At 43.4% G+C, this 18959-nt stretch overlaps 2 protein-coding genes across 3 annotated transcripts in view; one reads left to right on the top strand and one right to left on the bottom strand.

Annotated features, from left to right (window-relative positions):
- Positions 1-18959, top strand: part of DOCK2 (dedicator of cytokinesis 2) — a 466833-nt gene that overhangs the window by 219675 nt on the left and 228199 nt on the right. The window lies entirely within an intron of this gene.
- INSYN2B (inhibitory synaptic factor family member 2B) overlaps positions 136-18959 on the bottom strand; it is a 126021-nt gene continuing 107197 nt past the window's right edge. The window contains exon 4 of one of the 2 annotated variants that reach the window (XM_053566745.1): positions 136-204. In XM_053566745.1, the coding sequence (XP_053422720.1) occupies positions 201-204 (4 nt within the window). In that variant the 3' untranslated portion in view covers positions 136-200. Of the gene's footprint in view, positions 205-5274; positions 6765-18959 lie in introns of those variants that run through there. The other variant, XM_053566744.1, reaches the window with a different exon arrangement.

The raw sequence follows: 18959 nt of genomic DNA on the forward strand, positions 1-18959 counted from the left end.
GCTCCATGGCAGCATGTGTGAGTTCAGCAGCTAAAATGACTCAGCCCCTTTGGCTGGTGAGCAGGAAGGCTTTCCTTTGGGGGATCACAGCATCGTGTCCCCTTTGGCTGGTGAGCAGGAGGGCTTTCCTTCGGGGGATCACAGCATCATGTGGGCTACCAGGGAAACCAAGGTGAAGCACCAAATGGAGGTCACCATGTTTACCTAATGATTTTAAAAACGAACAAACACAAAAACGGAGGTTTTTGTCAGGAGAAAAAAATATGGGTTTCATTTGTGTAAAACTTAATATAATATACTTATGGATTCTGAGAATTTGTGAAAGCCATTCATGATAATAAAGCTTTTATTTGCTTCAGAGCGAATAATCCTTTGGATTTTATTGTCTTTTCATGTAAGTCATGGTTTAAGCCCAGGCAAAATGCTTTGCCCAAAATGTCTCTTTTGAATTGCGTTTTGTCTGGAATGCACTAGGTCAGATGTAATAAATTCTGGCATTTTAATAGAAACATTACTGTAAAAATAGTTAACAATCTGCTTTAATTTCAAAACTCATTTTCTCTTTCATATGGTAAGGCAGCATCTTGGTAAAATGTGCAAAATACATTGGGATTTAATTATGATAGCAATTGATTCTGAAACAAGGTTAAGCTGGGCTGTCAATATTTAGGATAGAGGTACTGAGTGGGGGAGGATGGGTACTGGAAGTGGACATTAGTATCTTTTTGTGTCTGGGTCCTGAATGTCATATGGACCATAGTAGAGTTGGGAGCCTCTGGCACAGGACCTACTGAAGTCCTAATCTTGGGAGCACAGATATACATGCTGTACCCCCTAAAGGTACCACCAACATTTGGGGACTGAAGGACAAGGAAAAACAGGGAATCATTTTTTTTAGCATTTCCCTGCTGGATCCAATTTATTTGTTAATTTATTCCTGCAACAAATATTATAACTGATTGTGGTAAGTGTTGGAGATACAAAGGCAAGCAAAAATAAGCAAGATTCCCACTTTAAGGAAGATTATAGGCTACTTAGAGGGAAATACATGCATCAAAGAATGACAAAGTTGGAAAAAAATAAGAAGTAGTTAACTGATGACTCCATACTGAACCTCAGAGTCAAAGCATTCTATAATAGACATACTCTTATTTGACAACATGAATGTTACTTTTTTGCATTATTATTATTATTATTGCTCAATAAAAAAACAAGACTAAAGAGATTTAGCAACCAAATACAATGTATAAATTCTAAAAAAGGAAAAGAAAAGAATGACAAGTTCTTGTCCTTGTACATATATCTTGCGCCAGGCAAGGACTTTGATGACAAAGGTCTCTGGTGCTACGTGAGTCTCTAGGAGGGGTGTTGGGTGTGGTCTTGGTGGTGGTGGGAGCAGTCATGGGAGGCATTACTTGCAGTATTATCCAACAAAGCTTCAAACTGGGCAAGGAGGGTGGAGAGGGGGGAGTGTTTCTGGTGGAAGGAACAGTGCAGGCAGATGCTTCAGGGGCTGTAAGCACAGTGGGGCCGAGGAACCCAAGGAAGCAGTACGTGACTGCAGGGCAGACAGCAAAAGGGCCCTTGGTGGGAGCTTAGAGGAGGGTCAGGGACAGGTGGCACAGGGCCTCTGGTCCATGCAACAGACTTGGTCTTACTTTCTAAGATTATTAGGACGCCATTAGATGGTTTTAAGCCAGAGCATGACGTGGTTTTGATCCAAATTTTGCGACAATTGCTTGCAGAAAATGTCCCGGAAGGGAGAGAGCGTGAATCTGAGGAGACCTCATGGGAGGCTCCTGTGGACACCCGTTGAGAGGTGAAGTGGGTTTGGAGCAGGACGCCCATGGTGGAGAACCATGCTGACCTGAGACCCTGGCTCGGCCTGGCAATGAGAGAACCATGCTCTGAGCATTGCCAGAGGAGGCTTCCTCACTGTTTATAGGTGGAGGGCTCTGTGGGAGGTGGGAAGAAATCAGACGTTTGTGAAATCTTAGGAGTAGGGGTGGTATGACGTGCTCAGTAGAAATTTAGGCTGTATGTCAGTTAAAAGAAGATGGGGAGGAAGGTAGGTGAAAGCCCCCAGAAGGGGGATTACCGTCAAGCCTATTGAACATGGTTTGCACCCGATGTGAACAATGTTGGGTTTGGATTTGTCCACCAGGACTTTTCCTTGCAAGCAATGCTTGATGGGCGTAATGATCATAAAACATCTTTGTTTCTTAGAACTTAAAAAAGAAGTATGTTTTTAGCATACAGCACATTGCCTCTAGCAGCTTAAAATTAGAGCCTTTTCAAGTGAAGGCTATACTGAGGACTCAGCTTAGCTGGTAAAGGTAAGAATGGGTTCAAGTCCAGCCTCAGTAGTTCCTACAAGGGCTCTGGCCCCTCAGACATCCTCCCAAGCCCCAACCACATTGCTCCCAGTGCTTCCTTCCCATGGGATTGCTACAAGTCTTTGGCCAAATCATTTAGCTTTCCTGAATATCAACTCATGAAAAATAAAAGGGACCTGGCTCCTCAAGTCCCTTTCACCTCTAGGATATTTGATTCCATGCAACAAGAATCCTTCATACACACAGTGCTATGCTGTGTTTTATGTGCCTGAGTGTTCTGAATCCCTGAGAACTTTGCTCCTTAATATTCATTGTCATGGTTCATGGTTTCAGGTGGTTTTCATAAAGCCGGGAAGAGTTCTTTCCTTGCCCTGAGAACACCTTAAGTCTGTTTCTGAAAACCACTGCAACCTCATGTCGCCATCTCCCATCCTGTCTCCCAATTTCCTTCCCTAGCAAATGAATGACTACACATTTATCGAGCCCCTGATGGGTGCCGTCCATTATGCTTTGCTTATTCTTTTGCTCAGTTCATTGTCAAGATACTGTTGGGAGGCAGGGGTTATGTTCGGTATTTTCAGAGGAACTATGTTCGGCATTTTCAGAGGAACCGGAGTCACACAGAAATTAAATAACTTGCCCAGGGTCACTAAGCAAAAAGAAGGTGGCGGAATGCTGTCAAACCCAAAACTTCTAGTCTATGTCCAGGGTTTTGTTTCCCTAAATTGGTGTTTCCCAAAGTAGGAGACTTATACCCAGGTATAAACAAGCTGGTGTGAGATGGTTCATGGACAAGGCAGGGAGAAAAAAAAAGAAAAAAACATTGAATCACATGATGGGGAAGTTGTTTTCTTTTCAATTCTCTCTCAAACATCCTGATTAGTCGAGTAGAAAATGGGTTTGGTTTTAATGCGGCTTTAGTGCGTGTTGAATATTTGTTAATATTCCCCTTTTACAAGGAGAGCTGGTCTCAGGCTAAGCACCCTCAACATTCAACAGTGTTTAGCAGAAATTTAATAAAATTATTTTGATTTCATCCTCTATTTTTGAAACATGATATGGGTTTTTCTCATATGGGGATATAAAGGTGCCTTTTAAGGGCAAAAAATGAAGGGGAAAATAATTAAAGAAGAACATCAGTAAGTCAAAGTTCAGGTAATGGACATGATAATGCCAATCTGAATGTGGAGTCATCTGAACAGAGCTGGAAGGGGCTCTCTGTGGTCCTGGTGACACTGAGTGCTGAATCTGGGCTTTGTTTATTTGTTTCCCTGAGAAATACATAAAACCAATTATAACGAAAGCCATACTTGCCCTTAGGAACACCAAGGCTTCCTTCTTAAGTTTAAATTTTATAACCCAAATCAACCCAAGCTATTAATGGAGTCTTAAAACCTAGGAAAAATATGTAAGTTTATTGCAAAAGATAATATCCCATTTAAAACAGTTTAGAAATTTACAAAACCTTATATTAGTACATTGTCTTTAAGAAGGTGCTCTATAGATGAGCTGGTATTGGGTTCCAAGGATAGTGAATACGCATTTTCTTTTTAAACTACAGAGAAAGCAGCTACATAAACGCCTGCAATTTAAGTTGATATATTGGTCTTTTTACCTTCAATTTTATAAAAGTAATTTTTGCTAAATTAATATTTCTCCATAAAACCATATAACCTCAAGTACAGCATTTCTATAGGATATCATGGTAGATGTTACATAGTATTTTACAAAGAAGTGGTGATTTTCACATAAATACATGAGTGTGGCGTTTTGGTATATTATGCCTGTTTTTTTTTTTTTTTTTTTTAAACATAATCATTTTTGTTCATCAGGAAAGTGTTTATCCAATCCCCTTTTCCTCATAATGATCTTAAATGTTAAGTTTTCCAAAGAGAATGCCTTCCTGGTTTCAGGTTGGTGGCCCAAGCAATGCAGTGCTGTTGTGCTTTGATCTGGGATCATTATGGCCTCAGTTAGTTTTATTTCTAGAAATGTTGACATTTTCCAACCCTAGTTTTATATAATTCAGTGCTTGTGTGTCTGACCACATGAGCTTCTCAATTTTGTGTGAGGTACCCCAGACATCTTGCCATCATTCCAGGCTAACTTTGCCCAGTGATCCAGCTCACGTGATGTTGGAACATGCACAGAGTTTACAACGTAGATAGGTAGAGCAGGTGTTCTTATCTTTTATTCCAGAATGGATGAACAGACCCTGAAAATTTAAGACAGTTGCCAAAGTGTAGTGGAATAGACTGCTTGGTTTCTTGGGTCTCTTAATTCTAGGAACAGGATTATTTTCATTCTACACAATGCTCAAGAATATAAATCCCTTTGAAATTGGTATAAGCAAAGCAAATTAGGATGGAAGCTCTATTATAAGATAGAATTACATAAGAGATCCCAAATGATTTTGCTTTATTGGATTATCCTTTATGCTGTTCTTTTCCATTGCTTGGGCCAACTGAGAGTTGATCCTATGGATGTAGAAAGGAAGATCTGTGGCTTTCAGCCAGTGTCTTATTGAAATGTGGCTTCCTAAGAATGACAAGTGTATTTATCTTAATTCTAACTTGACGTTATATATTCCGGTCTCATTTTGTGGGTTTAAACATTACACTAGAAACAGAACAAGAACATCTTGAATGACATTCCAAGACTTAAATAGTGCAAGCCGAGATTCCTTGCCAAATTTCCCTCTTACTCTCACTGAAATAGCTTTGTGCACTGCAGCACTGTGACAGGGGAAGGTGAAACTGTCGGGGTGCTTTGCTCAATTAGTCTCAGTTTGCAGTGGGGTACATATATCCTGTGTTCACACAGAATGTTGCACCCTGCAAAGTCTTTAAGTCAGACACTAGGTCTTCCACAAAGGGGATTACTAACCCTCTTCATTTAATGTATATTTAGTTTCAAGATCCCTTTCTAGCAGTATCAGTCCAACCACAGGCTGGTAGAGAATTTAATTTAGCCAGAAGGAATCTGAGCTTTGCCATCCTACCCTCATCCCCAAGAGTATGTAGCAATTACTTAATTATATTACCTTAGTAGTTTGTTCAGCCATGCAAGTTTCACCGGAACCACATGTATGGGGGTCTTGTCAAAAGAATGAGCCAGATCTTAAAGAACTCAGACTTGAGTGGGAGAATAAAAAGGTCTTTAATGCTAAATGGTGGGGGGTGGGGGGGTGAGGGCCTATATCCTTATCCTCATTTGTGTTTCTTCAATCAGGTGACCACTGCTTGGTAACCAGGAAGGGACACTCTGTCAATTAATATAAGTTTGCACCTAGCTACAAGGCTATAGCAGACAAGAGTGGATGAATGGACAAGAGGGTTGTGTCTTATCTTAACCTTATTTATGTTACTGATAAGATGTATCTGACAGATAGGCTACTGGATCTCACAATCTTAATGTTGCTGTGGGATCTTAAAGTTCAAATCCAAATCACGTTTCACCAATTTGCCAGGTAGTCTCAGGGCCCAGGCCACAGGCATGATGGTTTAAGGTGAGCTCTGAAACAGCTGTAATTGTAATTGACAGTTACAGCTTTACATTACAATTGCACAGGCCATCCACACCAACGACTTCCTTGTACCCTGGAGTGACATTACTCTGAGTCAGACAGTAAGGCCCACATGGCATGAGATGACAGATCCTTGATTTGGAATCAAGGGAGCTAATTAAAAATGGCAGCGACCCTCACATACCAGGGTGATCTTGCATTCTTATGCCCGCCCACTCTGTTGTGCTTGTATACACTGATATCTTAGAAAACTGCCAGTTTATTCATCTAATTTGTTCTGGGTTATCTGCTTAGAACCTTCCTCTATCTTCTAGCTCCACACAACAGTTTCTTTTTTCTTTTGGGTTGATGAACCCAGGATGGGAAGGAAGTGCTTGGCATCACAGAGGGGTTGAAAGGTACAGTAGGGGTTTTGCTCATGGTGGGATTCTAGACTTGCAAACCAGGATGAGGCCTAGCCACATGGTTCAGAGAACTTAGCAAGTGGTCACTCAAGTGTCCACGAAGTCCTCAGCAAGCAGTAGCACGCACTCAAGGAAGGATGGTGGTCAGGTGTCCAGCAGTGACTAAACCGGCTCCACGGCTCTCCTGCTTCCCAGGTCAAGGGGCTCACAGCCCAGGGCCTTTGCAAAGGAGCAGAGGAGACCTTCAGGGAGGTGGGTTCCCCTTCTCAGGGAGATCCAAGGGGAGGGTGCAGGAGCTGGTCCCAAGGAGCTCAGATCCACCAGAAGCATTTCTTCTTCACTTTCTTGGTTTTCCGCCTTAAGTCCTGTTTTTCTGGGACCGGTGGCTCTGCTGGGGACTTTGGTGGGGGAGATGCCTCTTCAGCTGGCTCAGCTTCCTCCAGACTCTGCAGAACTTCATGGAACCTGCCTTCCTGCTGCCGAAAATCATACTCTACGCTGAAAAACAGAGAGAGGAAGGAAGGAAAGTACATTCAAATCAGCACAGACTGATTTAACATCACCAAGAGCCCAACTGACATGGAAGTGTGTGGGCTTTGGGATTCAGTCTCAGGTTCTTAGGGACTTTACTGGCTGTGTGACCTTGGGAAAGTTATGCCACCTCTCTGAACCTCCAGTTCTCAGTGATTGAATTGGCACCTGTAATGCTCTCCTTGCCAACCTGTCATTAAGTGAACGTGAGTCCTGTAACAAGGCAGCCTGATGGCAGACGTTTGGTAAATATCGGGTCCAGTCTCTCTCTCATGTTTATTTAGTGCTCCTAATTGTTCATGATTTTTATATTTTTTGCACATGTTATGCATAAAAACTGCCTCATTATAAAAGATTTAAAGAACAGAAAGGTTTATACGATAAAACTGACAGCTCAGTTTCCTCCTCTGTACAATGGAAGTAAAAATTCAAAGGCTTTCTTTGGAATTAACATGTGTAAAGTGAGATAATACAAATGAGAGTAGCGCCTGGCATGTGGGAAGTCCTCCAGACGTGTCAGCTTCTATTGCTCTTTATTACCATCAGTGACATTATTGCTACTAATATATTACACCTCGCTCTTTGAATTGCGTCCTTGACAATGTACACATGAGACTCCTCAGAGTATTCCTCAATCCGGTGTATTTAAATACTCCTTCCTTGATGGCTATTTCCTAACACCACTTTTTTTGTTGTTGTTGTTATTCTGCTTTTGTGTTCTGGAGTCATTACTATACAGATGCCATTCTGTTGTCTGATTATCGCAAAGGTCTATGAGGGTACAAGAAGCCATCAGGAGACCAGGGTTCCCAGGGGTCGAGAGATTGGGAGTCGGAGCGGGAGCCTTTGAGGAGTGGGCGCTGATGCTCTCTGACCTCTGTGTGCCAAGGAATGAGGCCAGCAGGCCTCAGGGCCTCTCAGCCTGCCCTGTTGGTCAGCTCAGCTCCCTGAAGCCCAGGGAGGCAGGCTGGAACTCATGAATCCTCTTCAACTCCCCTGCAGGCTAAGCACAGCTACCTCTGTCCCTAATTGTCCCCTTTCCCCTGTAAGGAAGAGTCACTGATGGAGGAGTTTTCAGCACACACCAGGATGCTTGTAGGAAGGCTCCGAAGCTTTTAGATGTGTTTGTTACCTGGTTTCATACCAGGGCTCCCAGGAGGCACAAGGATGAGGAGCTGGCGTGGGAATGCAGGCAGTGTCATCATGAAAACACTGGATGCCTGTTTCGCCGGAGGGAAAATGAAGTGTTGCACATGGAAGGCCAAAGATCCCATGTTGGTTTGTGATATGGCAGAGCCGGCTAAAGGCTTTATTCCCAGCAAGGGCTGAAAATCAGATGTCATTACTGGGATGCCTGCCCTTGTTTTCTATCCCCATGTCGCCTCCCAGAGCCCAAGATCAGAGTCAGTGCTGCTAAAAGGGCATATCCCAGTTGCCATACATGGCTCACAAAGCTCCAAAGGGGGCCTTGCCCCGAGAGTCTGACGTGGAAGAGGCAGGGCTGAAGAGTAACGAGGGCCAGACGCAACACTGGGGAAGGGTTTCTAATTGTTTTGTTTTAATGTTTTGGTAAGTTTCACCAGGTTTTGTCCTCCCCTCCTTATGTCCTTTCTCCATCTGTTTTTCCCTGGTCCCTCTACAGGGATATAATCCTAGCTGGGTGACCTATATAATGGATGAGACACGGGCTGTTTCTCAAAGCAAAGCTCCACAACTTATAAGCTGTGAAATCTTGGGGGAATTCATTTCCCATTATCATGCCAGCATGTCCTCACCTGCAAAATGAGCACAGTACCCACTCAAAGGATCTCAGTGAAGTTTAAACGCCAGGTGCATGTACAACATTCAGAGCAGAGTAGGCACCAAACATTCAGCCGGTCATTCAACAAATATTTCCTGAGTATATTCCATGTGCCAGGCCCTGCACTAGCAGCTAGGGAAGGAATAGCAGACAGGCAGACTCTTTCTCAGCCTCCTGCCACAGCTGGTCCAAGGGCTGTGTCCTCAGTAAATGCCAGCCAACATCAATGGCTATCAGAGAGCTTCTAGCGAAAGCCCAGGGTGTTCCTGGGCAATGGGCAGAGCCATCCACTGACACACACACCGAGTCTCCTGCATCCAGGATGCATCACCCAGTTCTGCACCCCTATTTGTCTTGAGAGGTAGAGGGGGTCTCTGCCCGCTCCATCTGGATCTCATTCTCCTTAGTGGAAACTTAAGGAGATAGATTCCGAGGCTGGGTAACCTCTGCATTACAGCAAAGATGGAATTTAACACACTAATTATGAGCTCTGATTCTCACCCCTCTAACACTGGGAACACACGTGCTTCACAGGTAGGGAACATCCATATTCACAGTTCTCCTCACTCTTGAAATAGCCCTTCCCTCCCTACTATGGAAGAAAAATGATCCTTATAGAGCAGCAGATGGATCCAAATGGAATGGGTACCCCTCTAAGATTTCCAGGATTCTAGGATTTTCTAGTGCTTTCTGAGCTAGAACACTCCATCCATCTATCCTTTCTGCTTTGGGCCTGGTACTGTGCCAGGTCCCAGGGATATAGCAGCAAGCCAGACAGATGTGGACACTGTTTGTGTGGGTCTTGCTTCCCTGAGTTTGAGACAGATGATTAAAGAACAATTGCTTTCAAAATGTACTTCTTAAGGCTGAGTGCAGTGGCTCACACTTGTAATCCTAGCACTCTGGAAGGCCACGGCTGGTGGATTGCTTGAGCTCACGAGTTTGAGACCAGTCTGACCTACAGTGAGACCCCATCTCTAAAAAAAGAATAAGAAAGAAAAAAGCTGGGTGTTGCTGGTGCCTGTAGTCCCAGCTACTCGGGAGGCCAGGGCAAGAGAATTGCTTGAGCCAAAGACTTTGAGGTTGCTGTTGAGCTGTGAGGCCACGGCACTCTACCGAGGGCAACATAGTGAGACTCTGTCTCAAAAAAAAAAAAAAAATATATATATATATATATGCATATATATGTATCATATACTTCTTATTTCTCTCAACTACTTGTCTTTTCCAGTTGTTCATCCATATGTTCTTACCATATTACATGAACACATGTGAACTTTCTCTGACTTTATGATTCCAGACAACCAACAACAGTGACAACAAGCCATCTGAGTTTGTCAAGATTAACAAACGTCCTAACACCTATTAAAAAAAATAATGTTCTGGATGCTTTGAGAATGTGTGTGGAACTGGCAGGCCTGGGTGGATAAGGGGCAGGAAATAGAGGATGAACTTTGTCTCTTGGTCACAACTTGGAGTACAGGGTGATAGGATGGAGGAAGACCTTCTGAGCTGAATGATGGAGGCTGTACGGCTTCCTGCCGGGGTGACCCTAGGCAGATGCTTTCTCTTCCCATTACCCAACTGAACATGGTACTTGTATTCACTACCTTGTACCCCACTGGCCTGCTGTGCTGGTGGGACACAGTAACAGGTGAATTCCCCTCATGTAGAACCCACTCTCCTCACATGGTCCTTTTGTCCTCCTGTCTCAGGGGCCACAGGCCTCACCCCTTGCATCCACCTTCAGCTCATCAGTAGCTTGCACCTTACCGTCACCCCTCCCCTCCATCTACATTCAGGGAAGAATACCCTCTTTAGGTTTCTATGGAAACACAGCAGGTTTCCATTATAATCACTGGGATTTAGGGAGCTCCCCACTCCCATCTTGTGACTGCCCACACTGGTCCTGACAATTTAGAGGGGATTGAAAGTGACTTTCTTTTCAAGGCCAGGCAAATAGCAGAGTATAAAGAAGTGTGTGTGCACTTTGGAAAGAAATTGATTAATGTTTTTTAGGCCAAAGCAATTTATTAGCATAAAGGAAAATTGCTACTTTTCTTTGTATTCATCTGTTTGACAAACTACTGTTTAGTTTGGAGGGAGGGGAGGGAATGTATTTTGCTTTGGTGGCAGCGGCCTTGTCAATAGGGTGGGGCAGTGCGCTCTCATCTTCTTTTCCTCTTGAGGCTGATGGAAAAGACTTCCTACCTCCACTCCCTACTCAGCCAACTCTTACCATGTTCAGCAATCCCTTGAAAAGAGGAGTCAGTTGCCAACTTAATGAAAATTCAAGTAAATTCTTAGAAGAGGGTTGTTCATAGGTACTGGGAAGGGACTCTCTGCTTTGGGGATTGGGTCAGTATTGATGTAGAACACCAATAACCTTTCCAACCTCATCCCTCTTCTCTCCTCCCCCTTACCCTCCTTTCCCTCCCACCCTTGCCATCCTCCATCACTCACATCCATATATACTCGGTGTTCCATGCAGCATCATACAGAGGAAGACATGTGTTGAGTGCTTAGGTTGTGCAGAACCCTGGCTTATAGTACAGGCTAATATTATAGTAGTCAAGAAATAGTGACAATGCAGGATTCAGGACAGGAGCCACTGAGATTGCCCAGAGCATTTGAGGTGTGTGGGCTGGTCCTCTAAAGGATGCATTAGACACAGGACCTGTGATTCAGGGGTGCCTCGTTCACTGGGGAACTGTAGAGCCATTCCCATTCAGGATGTCTGAGCACAGTGCCACCCTGTATTTAGTAAGTGAGCTATGTGTGAAGCAGGAATGGATGAGGACTTTCAGGTTTCCCTCCTAATCTAGCTGACAGATCAATGCTGCAGCCATCATGCGAGCTGAAAAACAGAAGGATGTTTTTCTAGGTAATTGGAAGCAGCAAGAGCCCTAAGTCATGGCTTGTCTGGAAGAAGAAATAGTGAGGAGCAGGTAGCCAAAAATAGATAAATACGTAAATGCATGAGCAAACAACAGAGCTAGGTTCTGGCTGCAGGATGTAGGCTGGGCAAACTGATTTGGGGTGAGCCAAAAGGAAATACAAGTTTATCTAGAAACAAACAAATAACAGAAACTTCTTAGTTTTATACAATACTTTGGAATTTGTGAAGCATCTCAGATCTGTGTTTTCATTTTATCGTCCTGGAAGGTTGTTGGGCCCCTTTAACAGACAAGCAGTTGGCAGAAGGAAGTTACGTTGTGAGTTATAGTTGGAATCTAAACCTGATGTCTTAGTCTGTTTGGGCTGCTGTAATGAAATACCATAGACTGGATGGCTTATAAGCAATGGAAATTTATTTTCCACAGTTCTGGAGACTGAGAAGTTTAAGATCAAGGCTCTGGCAGATTTATGTCTGGTGACGGCCCTCTTCCTAGGTTATACACAGCTGTATTTTCTGCCTGTGTCCTCACATGGCAGAAGGGATGAGAGATCTCCCTGAGGTCTCTTTTCTAAGGGCACTAATCACATTTATGAGGGCTCTATCCTCATGATCTAATCACCTCCCAGAGTTTCTACTTGCAAATACCATCACATTTGGAATTAACATGTGACTTTGGGGGGAGGGAACACAAACACTTAGTCTGTAGCACTTGGTTTCCTGACCCCCTAGTCCTTTGATTTTTCTTCTAAAGAGGGATCACATGTTTCAGCAAAGCTCCTGGCTATTTCCAGGGTTTTATTCTAAGAAGAAGAAACAATAAGGGAGTACTGGACCATGTTAAATTAGGACATGTGGGCCTCTTTGCCCATTTGCCCTGGCACTGTCTATGGTGAACAGATCCTGTTCTGTAAGCCTAAATCTTGCTCTTACTCTGTAAACCTCTTTTTCTCTTCCTCAATAAACTTTGTTCCATGCTTGCCTTAAAAAAAAAAAAATTAGGACCTATGGTAGTTTAATGTCACTATTATCAATAATAATAGTGGTAAGAAGAATGACTGTCATTTATGGAGGGAACTCTATATTTTAGATACTAAGCTGCAAGTTTATGTTCTATCTCTCATGAATTCTCCCAGTGCCATGTGAGAATTATTACCATCCTATCACAAATGTGGAAACTGAGCGAAGAGAGGTTAAATATTCATTCTTCCAAGGGCACATGTTAGTAATTGGCAGAACTAGGATTTGAACCTCAACTGTCTAGAACTGAAGTTTGTGCACTAAGATCTTCTGCGCTGAAAGAACACAGAAATCCATATCCCTGAATTCCTGATCACCACATGTGGGGCAGGTAGGGTGGGTAACTAAAGTCTGGTGCTCCTGAATGACCAGCTCCCCCTAACCCCCCGGGAGGCAGCCTATTCCAGGCAGTATCTGGGCTCAGCGTCTTGGCTCTGGTGTAGGCTGATGATGTCTCCAGTAGCCTCTCTGCACTTCCTTCTCAGCAGTGGGTCTTGCTCTTTTACAAAAAGAAATGTTGACAAGCCACTTCTGTTAACCACATACTCTAAGCAAGTTGGCTGAGAAGTGAGTGATGCATGGTATCTCCCTGGAGACGAAACATCTTCCAAATTCCTCTCCACCTGTTCTTCATCTCTTGTTGGAACATTTCTGTGGTCCTTCTCTCCACAGAGCCCAGGCACAGCACTGATTGATTGACCTCCTGCGACTTTCTTTTTTAAAGAATCAGCTGTAAGAATCGATGAAGGCAGTGAGGGTAATTTGGTTTCCGTCCATTTGGATAAATCATAACACTTCAGAAAGTGTCTTTGGGGAAGTAGGAACTTTAGTTTGTATGTTTTCCCCACCAAGCCTAGAAGGGATATTGTTTCTAAAACTTTCTCCTAATAACCAGTTTGCTCATTTTTTATAGGGTGTAATTTTGAGCTCACCACTCTCAGCCATTTCCAATTGGCAAGTGTTCTCCATCTCCTAGGGCGTCTTTCTGCTGATGAGTCCTCAGAAAATCACAGGTTCTCTTCCTGGCACATAAATAAGCAGGATCAAGCTGCAGAAATCTTCTCTGCTGGTAACTATCTTGGTAAGAAATCTGTATGCTTGGTTCTGTGGTTCTGTGCCAAGAAATTCTATGCAGACTGAACCCTCAAAAAAGGGTGGGTCATCTCAGAGTTTAACACACATATTCACTGATGATATAAGGTCAAAAGAAAAGAGAGAAAGGGACAGGAAAATCTCTTGAAAGGGCTCCTCGGTTTGAGCCCTGGCTCCACTGGGTCTTGGACAGAGCACTTAACCTCTCTGAGTCTCAGTTTCCTCATCTGTAAAATGGTAATATTAATCCTACTCACATTTTAGGGAGTCTGATATGAGATGATACATGTACATTGTTTAGCAAAAGGCCTGGCACAGCAGGTCTTTTGACAAATGGTAATAATTATGACATTAGTTTGACAGAGAAGTAAAGATTGGATCACTCTGTAGTCACCTGTGGCCTCCATGCCAGCAGCTACCCATTCGTTATTCCTGTGAAATACTCAACTTGCTTGGCTTTATATTTATGGCATGTTTAAGCCTCTTTAGATATTAATGCATTAAAATAGGTTTCATTTTTTATTGCAGATAAATTGCTGATGCTGTAAATCCTACATCTTTTCCCTTACACATTAGGGAGAAAAAGAAAGGAATATCGCCACCCTGTAGAAGCAGGGAATAGTGAGCTATATCTTGAGTATCGGTCTGTGGAGACTCAGAGAAATTTTTACATGTACCCCAGACTTTATGGCTGTTCCCCAAAGAGGCGACTAAAGCTATGTTTGTCCATGGGTGTTTGGGGAATGCTGGGTGGTAATGCCATCGTGTTCTTGTTCCAGCCATTTGAAAATGTTGCTTGGTCCATACTGAAGAAAGCTGCAAATGCATCTGTAATTACATGAAATAACAGATCTGCTGTGTGCTTCATAATTATTTTTGTACTGTGGACTTTATGGCTGGCCAGAGAGAGGACAATGGCTGGAAGAAGAGGCTCTCACAGTTCACCTGGCTTCTCGCTGAGGAACGTCATAGCAGACAGAAGGAAAATACTAAATAATTTAAGTGGAAAGTTGGTTGCTAAGCCTATTGGACTGAGTACATCTTGCATTTCTAGAAAAATGCCTTTTTCTCTGGTTAGGTAATAGCTTTAAGTGATGGGCGAGGTCAAAGCCCAGTGGCCAAACAGCTTAACCAGTGAAGGAAATTCAAGGAAGCACTCTCAGGCCACCAACTGCCCGCATGACCTCACATGGCTCACACAGCTCTCTTTTGTGGGTAAGATGAAGTCTTCGATTTTCTCTTGCAGGCCGTGAGGCTTTGCTCTGTGTTCCAGGGAGACTTCTTGTCATACTCTGAATACCAAACTTGTGAAGTTGCAAGCACCAGGAAGGAGAATGCTGGTTGCTAGGTACACCGGAGGCTCTGGCAGTGAATCTCCTTTTGGACAGCCATGAATCTACCTGGTTTCAGAGGAACTTTAACAGCAGAGGCATCAATAATGAAAAAAAAAAAGCAATTCATGGTCTGTGGAGTTTGGGGAAGTGAGCAATGGTGGTGGGCCTTCCATCCCGGCATTTATCTCCACGCACAGTCCTTGGTTGAGGAAAACAGGATGACGACAGTCCTGTCCTGAAGGGGGGATATGGTGGTGATGGCCATCACCTGGCATGCCTGCCCTAGTCACAGTTCCCTCCAGAATCCACCAGGGGCACTTCTCAGCATTGGGGCTCTTGGCCTGGAGAGCTGAAGTAGGCTTTAATTACTCTTAACCTTTACTGGAAGAGAAATGTCAGCCTGGATTGCCAATCAGTTCCTGATCTCAGATGAGGCCCAAAGAAAACTGGGAGATGTAAGAGGAAGGAAAGGCTACAGATGAATCCCCTAAGTAATGCATAATGCAAGCGTAACGTCAGCCTGGGCCCTGCGTGGAATCATTTTGTCTTCTCATTGGAAACAAGAGGCATCAGAAGATATGCTACTCCACAGACTAGCCCTTTCCCGCTCCTTCTCCTCTCCCCTTTGCTACCATTCTCACCTGTACCCTACCTAATAATTAGGTCTATGTATGACTGTCTAATCCTAAAATCAAAGCCAAGCGGAAAGGTAACTCATCTTTCCAAGGATGTATTAAAAACAAAAGCTAGTTTGGGGGCTGTAAGTGAGTATTTTCTATCCATAGGCCGGTTGGTAAAAAAGTTTCTAGTAGATCAACTATCATGTCCACCTCTCAGGACAGTGATTTTACCTGGCTCAGTGTTCTTGAACCCTTTCCCAGGGAGTTTGCTACAATTGCAAATTCTCGTCCTCTGATTCAGCAGGTTTGGGAATGAAGCCCAGCAACCAGTGTTAAAGGGGGATTCTGATGTAGACGGGCCGTGTTTGCGTTGTGCAATACTGTTTAGGGCCTGCATCTTTGACATAATAATGCCCTTAGCTAGAAGGAAATCAACAATGATAGAACATTCCAGTGAACCCTCACATCCATCAACTGTGTCTGGCCTCTGCAGTTGGTAGGCTGTGGAAAGTGGCTTGCAGGAAGACTATGTTTTGATGTGACCATTGTCATTATTAATTCTAGAATAATTGTGCAAGGGCCTCATCTCTCTCACCTTCACTTGTCCATTTGAAATATTAGGCAAGTGCCCGGCTTTCCTGGAGCCTCAGTTCCTTCATCTGAAAAAAATGGGGATACTTTATCTTCTAGGGTTGTGAAGATTAAGTGTGAAAACCAAAGGTGCTTTGTGCTTACTGATCCCCGTTCAATGAGTCATGGATGCCCAGTGAGTGGCAGCCCTCTGCTTACTTCTTTTCCATAAATTTCATCCCACAGATCTTTCTCCTCAGCATCAAGCATAGTCAGATAAACTGACCTCCAATTAGGTGTGAGTAGTTTATGAATGATAAGGATTTAATCGGCGTCTATGAGTTTCCTTTTGCTGAAATTACCACAAATTTCAGGGCGTAAAACAACACAAACTTTACTCTTACAGTTCTGGAGGTCAGAAGTCCCACAGAGCTATAAATCAGAGTGTCAGCAGAGAGTACTCCTTGTGGAGGCTCCACGCGGGAACACATCCCTTGCTTTTTCCAGCTTTCAGGAGCTGCCACTTTCCTGACCACATGGCTCTGACTTCTGCTTGTGACAGTCATCATGTCTCCTCCTCTGCCTTTCCGGCCTTTCACTTTCCCTTCTAAGGACACTTGTGATTACCTTGGGTCCAGACAATCCATAGCACTCTCCTTATCTCAAGTCCTTATCTTAATCACATCTACAAAGTTCTTTTTGCCATGTTAGGTGCCATATTTATAGGGTCTAGGAATTAGGGTGCAGACATTTTAGGCATTATCCTCGGTTTTGACATTTTACCAAGAGAACCTGCATATCTAATGCTATAAATCCTCCTGCCAAATAGATTATTAGCATAGTTCAGCATTTGGGCTCTTGGCTGAGGAGTACAATAGAAAGAAGGTATTTTATCCTAGAGAGTTTTGTGGTTCTCAACAGTCAAACTTTGCTTTTCCCATTACAGCTGGTATAGAAGTACTGAGCAGTCGTGTGGGAAGGGCCTTGAGAAAGGTGGGTCTCAAGGTTCAGTGATAGTGCAATAAGCTCTGAGTTGTCCAAGAAAGATGCGATTAGGTTCCATGTTGTTGAAAGTATGTGGTGTTCCAGATATTTTAAAATTGGCAATCTGTGCATTACATTAACTCATTATTAGATTCAGTTCAAGAGCGTCTGCTAAGGACTGGCTACATAGACACCTTCCTTTCCTAACACATTCATTTGCTTAATTAAGATTCTTCACCTGCCCACCCAAGGGTGGGGTGTAAACAAATGGTAACAACGACTTTACTTTTGTGGGATCTAAATAGCTGTCTCCAGCTCATCCCTGCTTTTCCTTCCTTCTCTAATCCATAGTCATTCTTTTCTTTGCTATGACTCTATTAAGCCCCAACTGTGTATGGGATACTGGCCTATGAATTTGAGAGACTAATTATTTTCTGAAGGAAAGATTTCATCAGCATTGCAGTTGACACGATAGGATCAATGGTATAGCAGAGAAGCGCATATGGCTTGGTGGCCCTTTTGGAAGGAAGATAAGGTTGGTCAGAGAACTGGCTTTTAAGCTGTAAGACTAGGGCAATATCCAAAGTTGAGCAGAAAGTCATCCCAGGAAAGTAAGGGAATGGATACACTGAGGCTTGGCAGAACTATCAGCTAAATAGGTAGTTCAAGGTCAAAGAGCCTTGAGAAAATAGCTAAAGGAAGCAACAGAAGCAGGACAAAATTGGTGAGCAGGTGAGTGACTGGTCAGATTCTACTTCTCAGGTATAACTTAGCAACCTGCATGCAGGATTACTTGGGATGAGGCAATAAAGACCTATGGCAAAAAGGTCAATTAACATTCAGGTAACAAATGATAAGAGCCTTTGGTGAACCTGAACTGGAGTGGTTGGGGTGAGGGACTACGTTTAGCAGTTAGAATCAGTAGCCAATTTAGTGAGTGTTATGAAGGAAGAGAGTGAGTCAAGGTAGATGATGGTTTCTCTACAGACTTGTGTCAGGGTCAGTGGAGTCATGTCATGGTCAATGGTGTCGAAGAAAATAAGAAATATGGGTAGAGAATTACTGTTGTGGGGGCAAATGAATATGTTTCAGGATTAGGCAATTTAAGAAGCTTTGGAGTATTAAGTAGAAATCTCTGTAGTTAGTTGAAAATTTTGTTTTTGTTTTTGTTTTTTTGCAGTTTTTGGCCAGGGCTGGGTTTGAACCCGCCACCTCCAGCATATGGGGCCGGCGCCCTACCCCTTTGAGCCACAGGCGCCACCCCAGTTGAAAATTTTGTACACACACTCACTCCCCATCTCAGGAAAAAGGTAGGGGTGACATAAAAAGTCCAGTTGAAGCTGATGGGAAGAGACTAAGGATGAGAAAAGAGCAGCCTGTCCAGGTAGAATCTGAACAAACAATAGCTCTTCAGTCTCTCTTTCCTCTTTAGCACCTTTCAAATTTACCCAATGCCTAACCTCTTCTTTCCGCCCACTGAAAATGGTAAGTTTGCAGTTTATGTTTCAATTTTAATTCTGTAGCAACATGTTTGGCTGGTGGTTGAATTATTTTCTGCAAAAGACCTCCTATTCTTTCCCCTTATGATGTATTAGATTTGTTTTACAACTTAAACCAAGCAGACTTTTCCTGGGCATTACATCCAGAAAAGAATTGCCTAGTCTGTGTGGTCAACGTCTCCTAAAGAGACTCTGCTAACTATTTTTAGAGTGAATGTGAAGATGAAGTGCAGAGAGATGGGGCTGGAAAAGCAGAGAAAGGGCAGGGAGGGAGAGGGAAGTGGGGAGAAGAGGAAAAGGAGCCAATTCTTTTGGGCAACATTTCCCGAACTCCAATTTACCACTT

The sequence above is a fragment of the Nycticebus coucang genome, chromosome 17, assembly GCF_027406575.1.
Source record: "Nycticebus coucang isolate mNycCou1 chromosome 17, mNycCou1.pri, whole genome shotgun sequence".
NCBI lineage: Eukaryota > Metazoa > Chordata > Mammalia > Primates > Lorisidae > Nycticebus > Nycticebus coucang.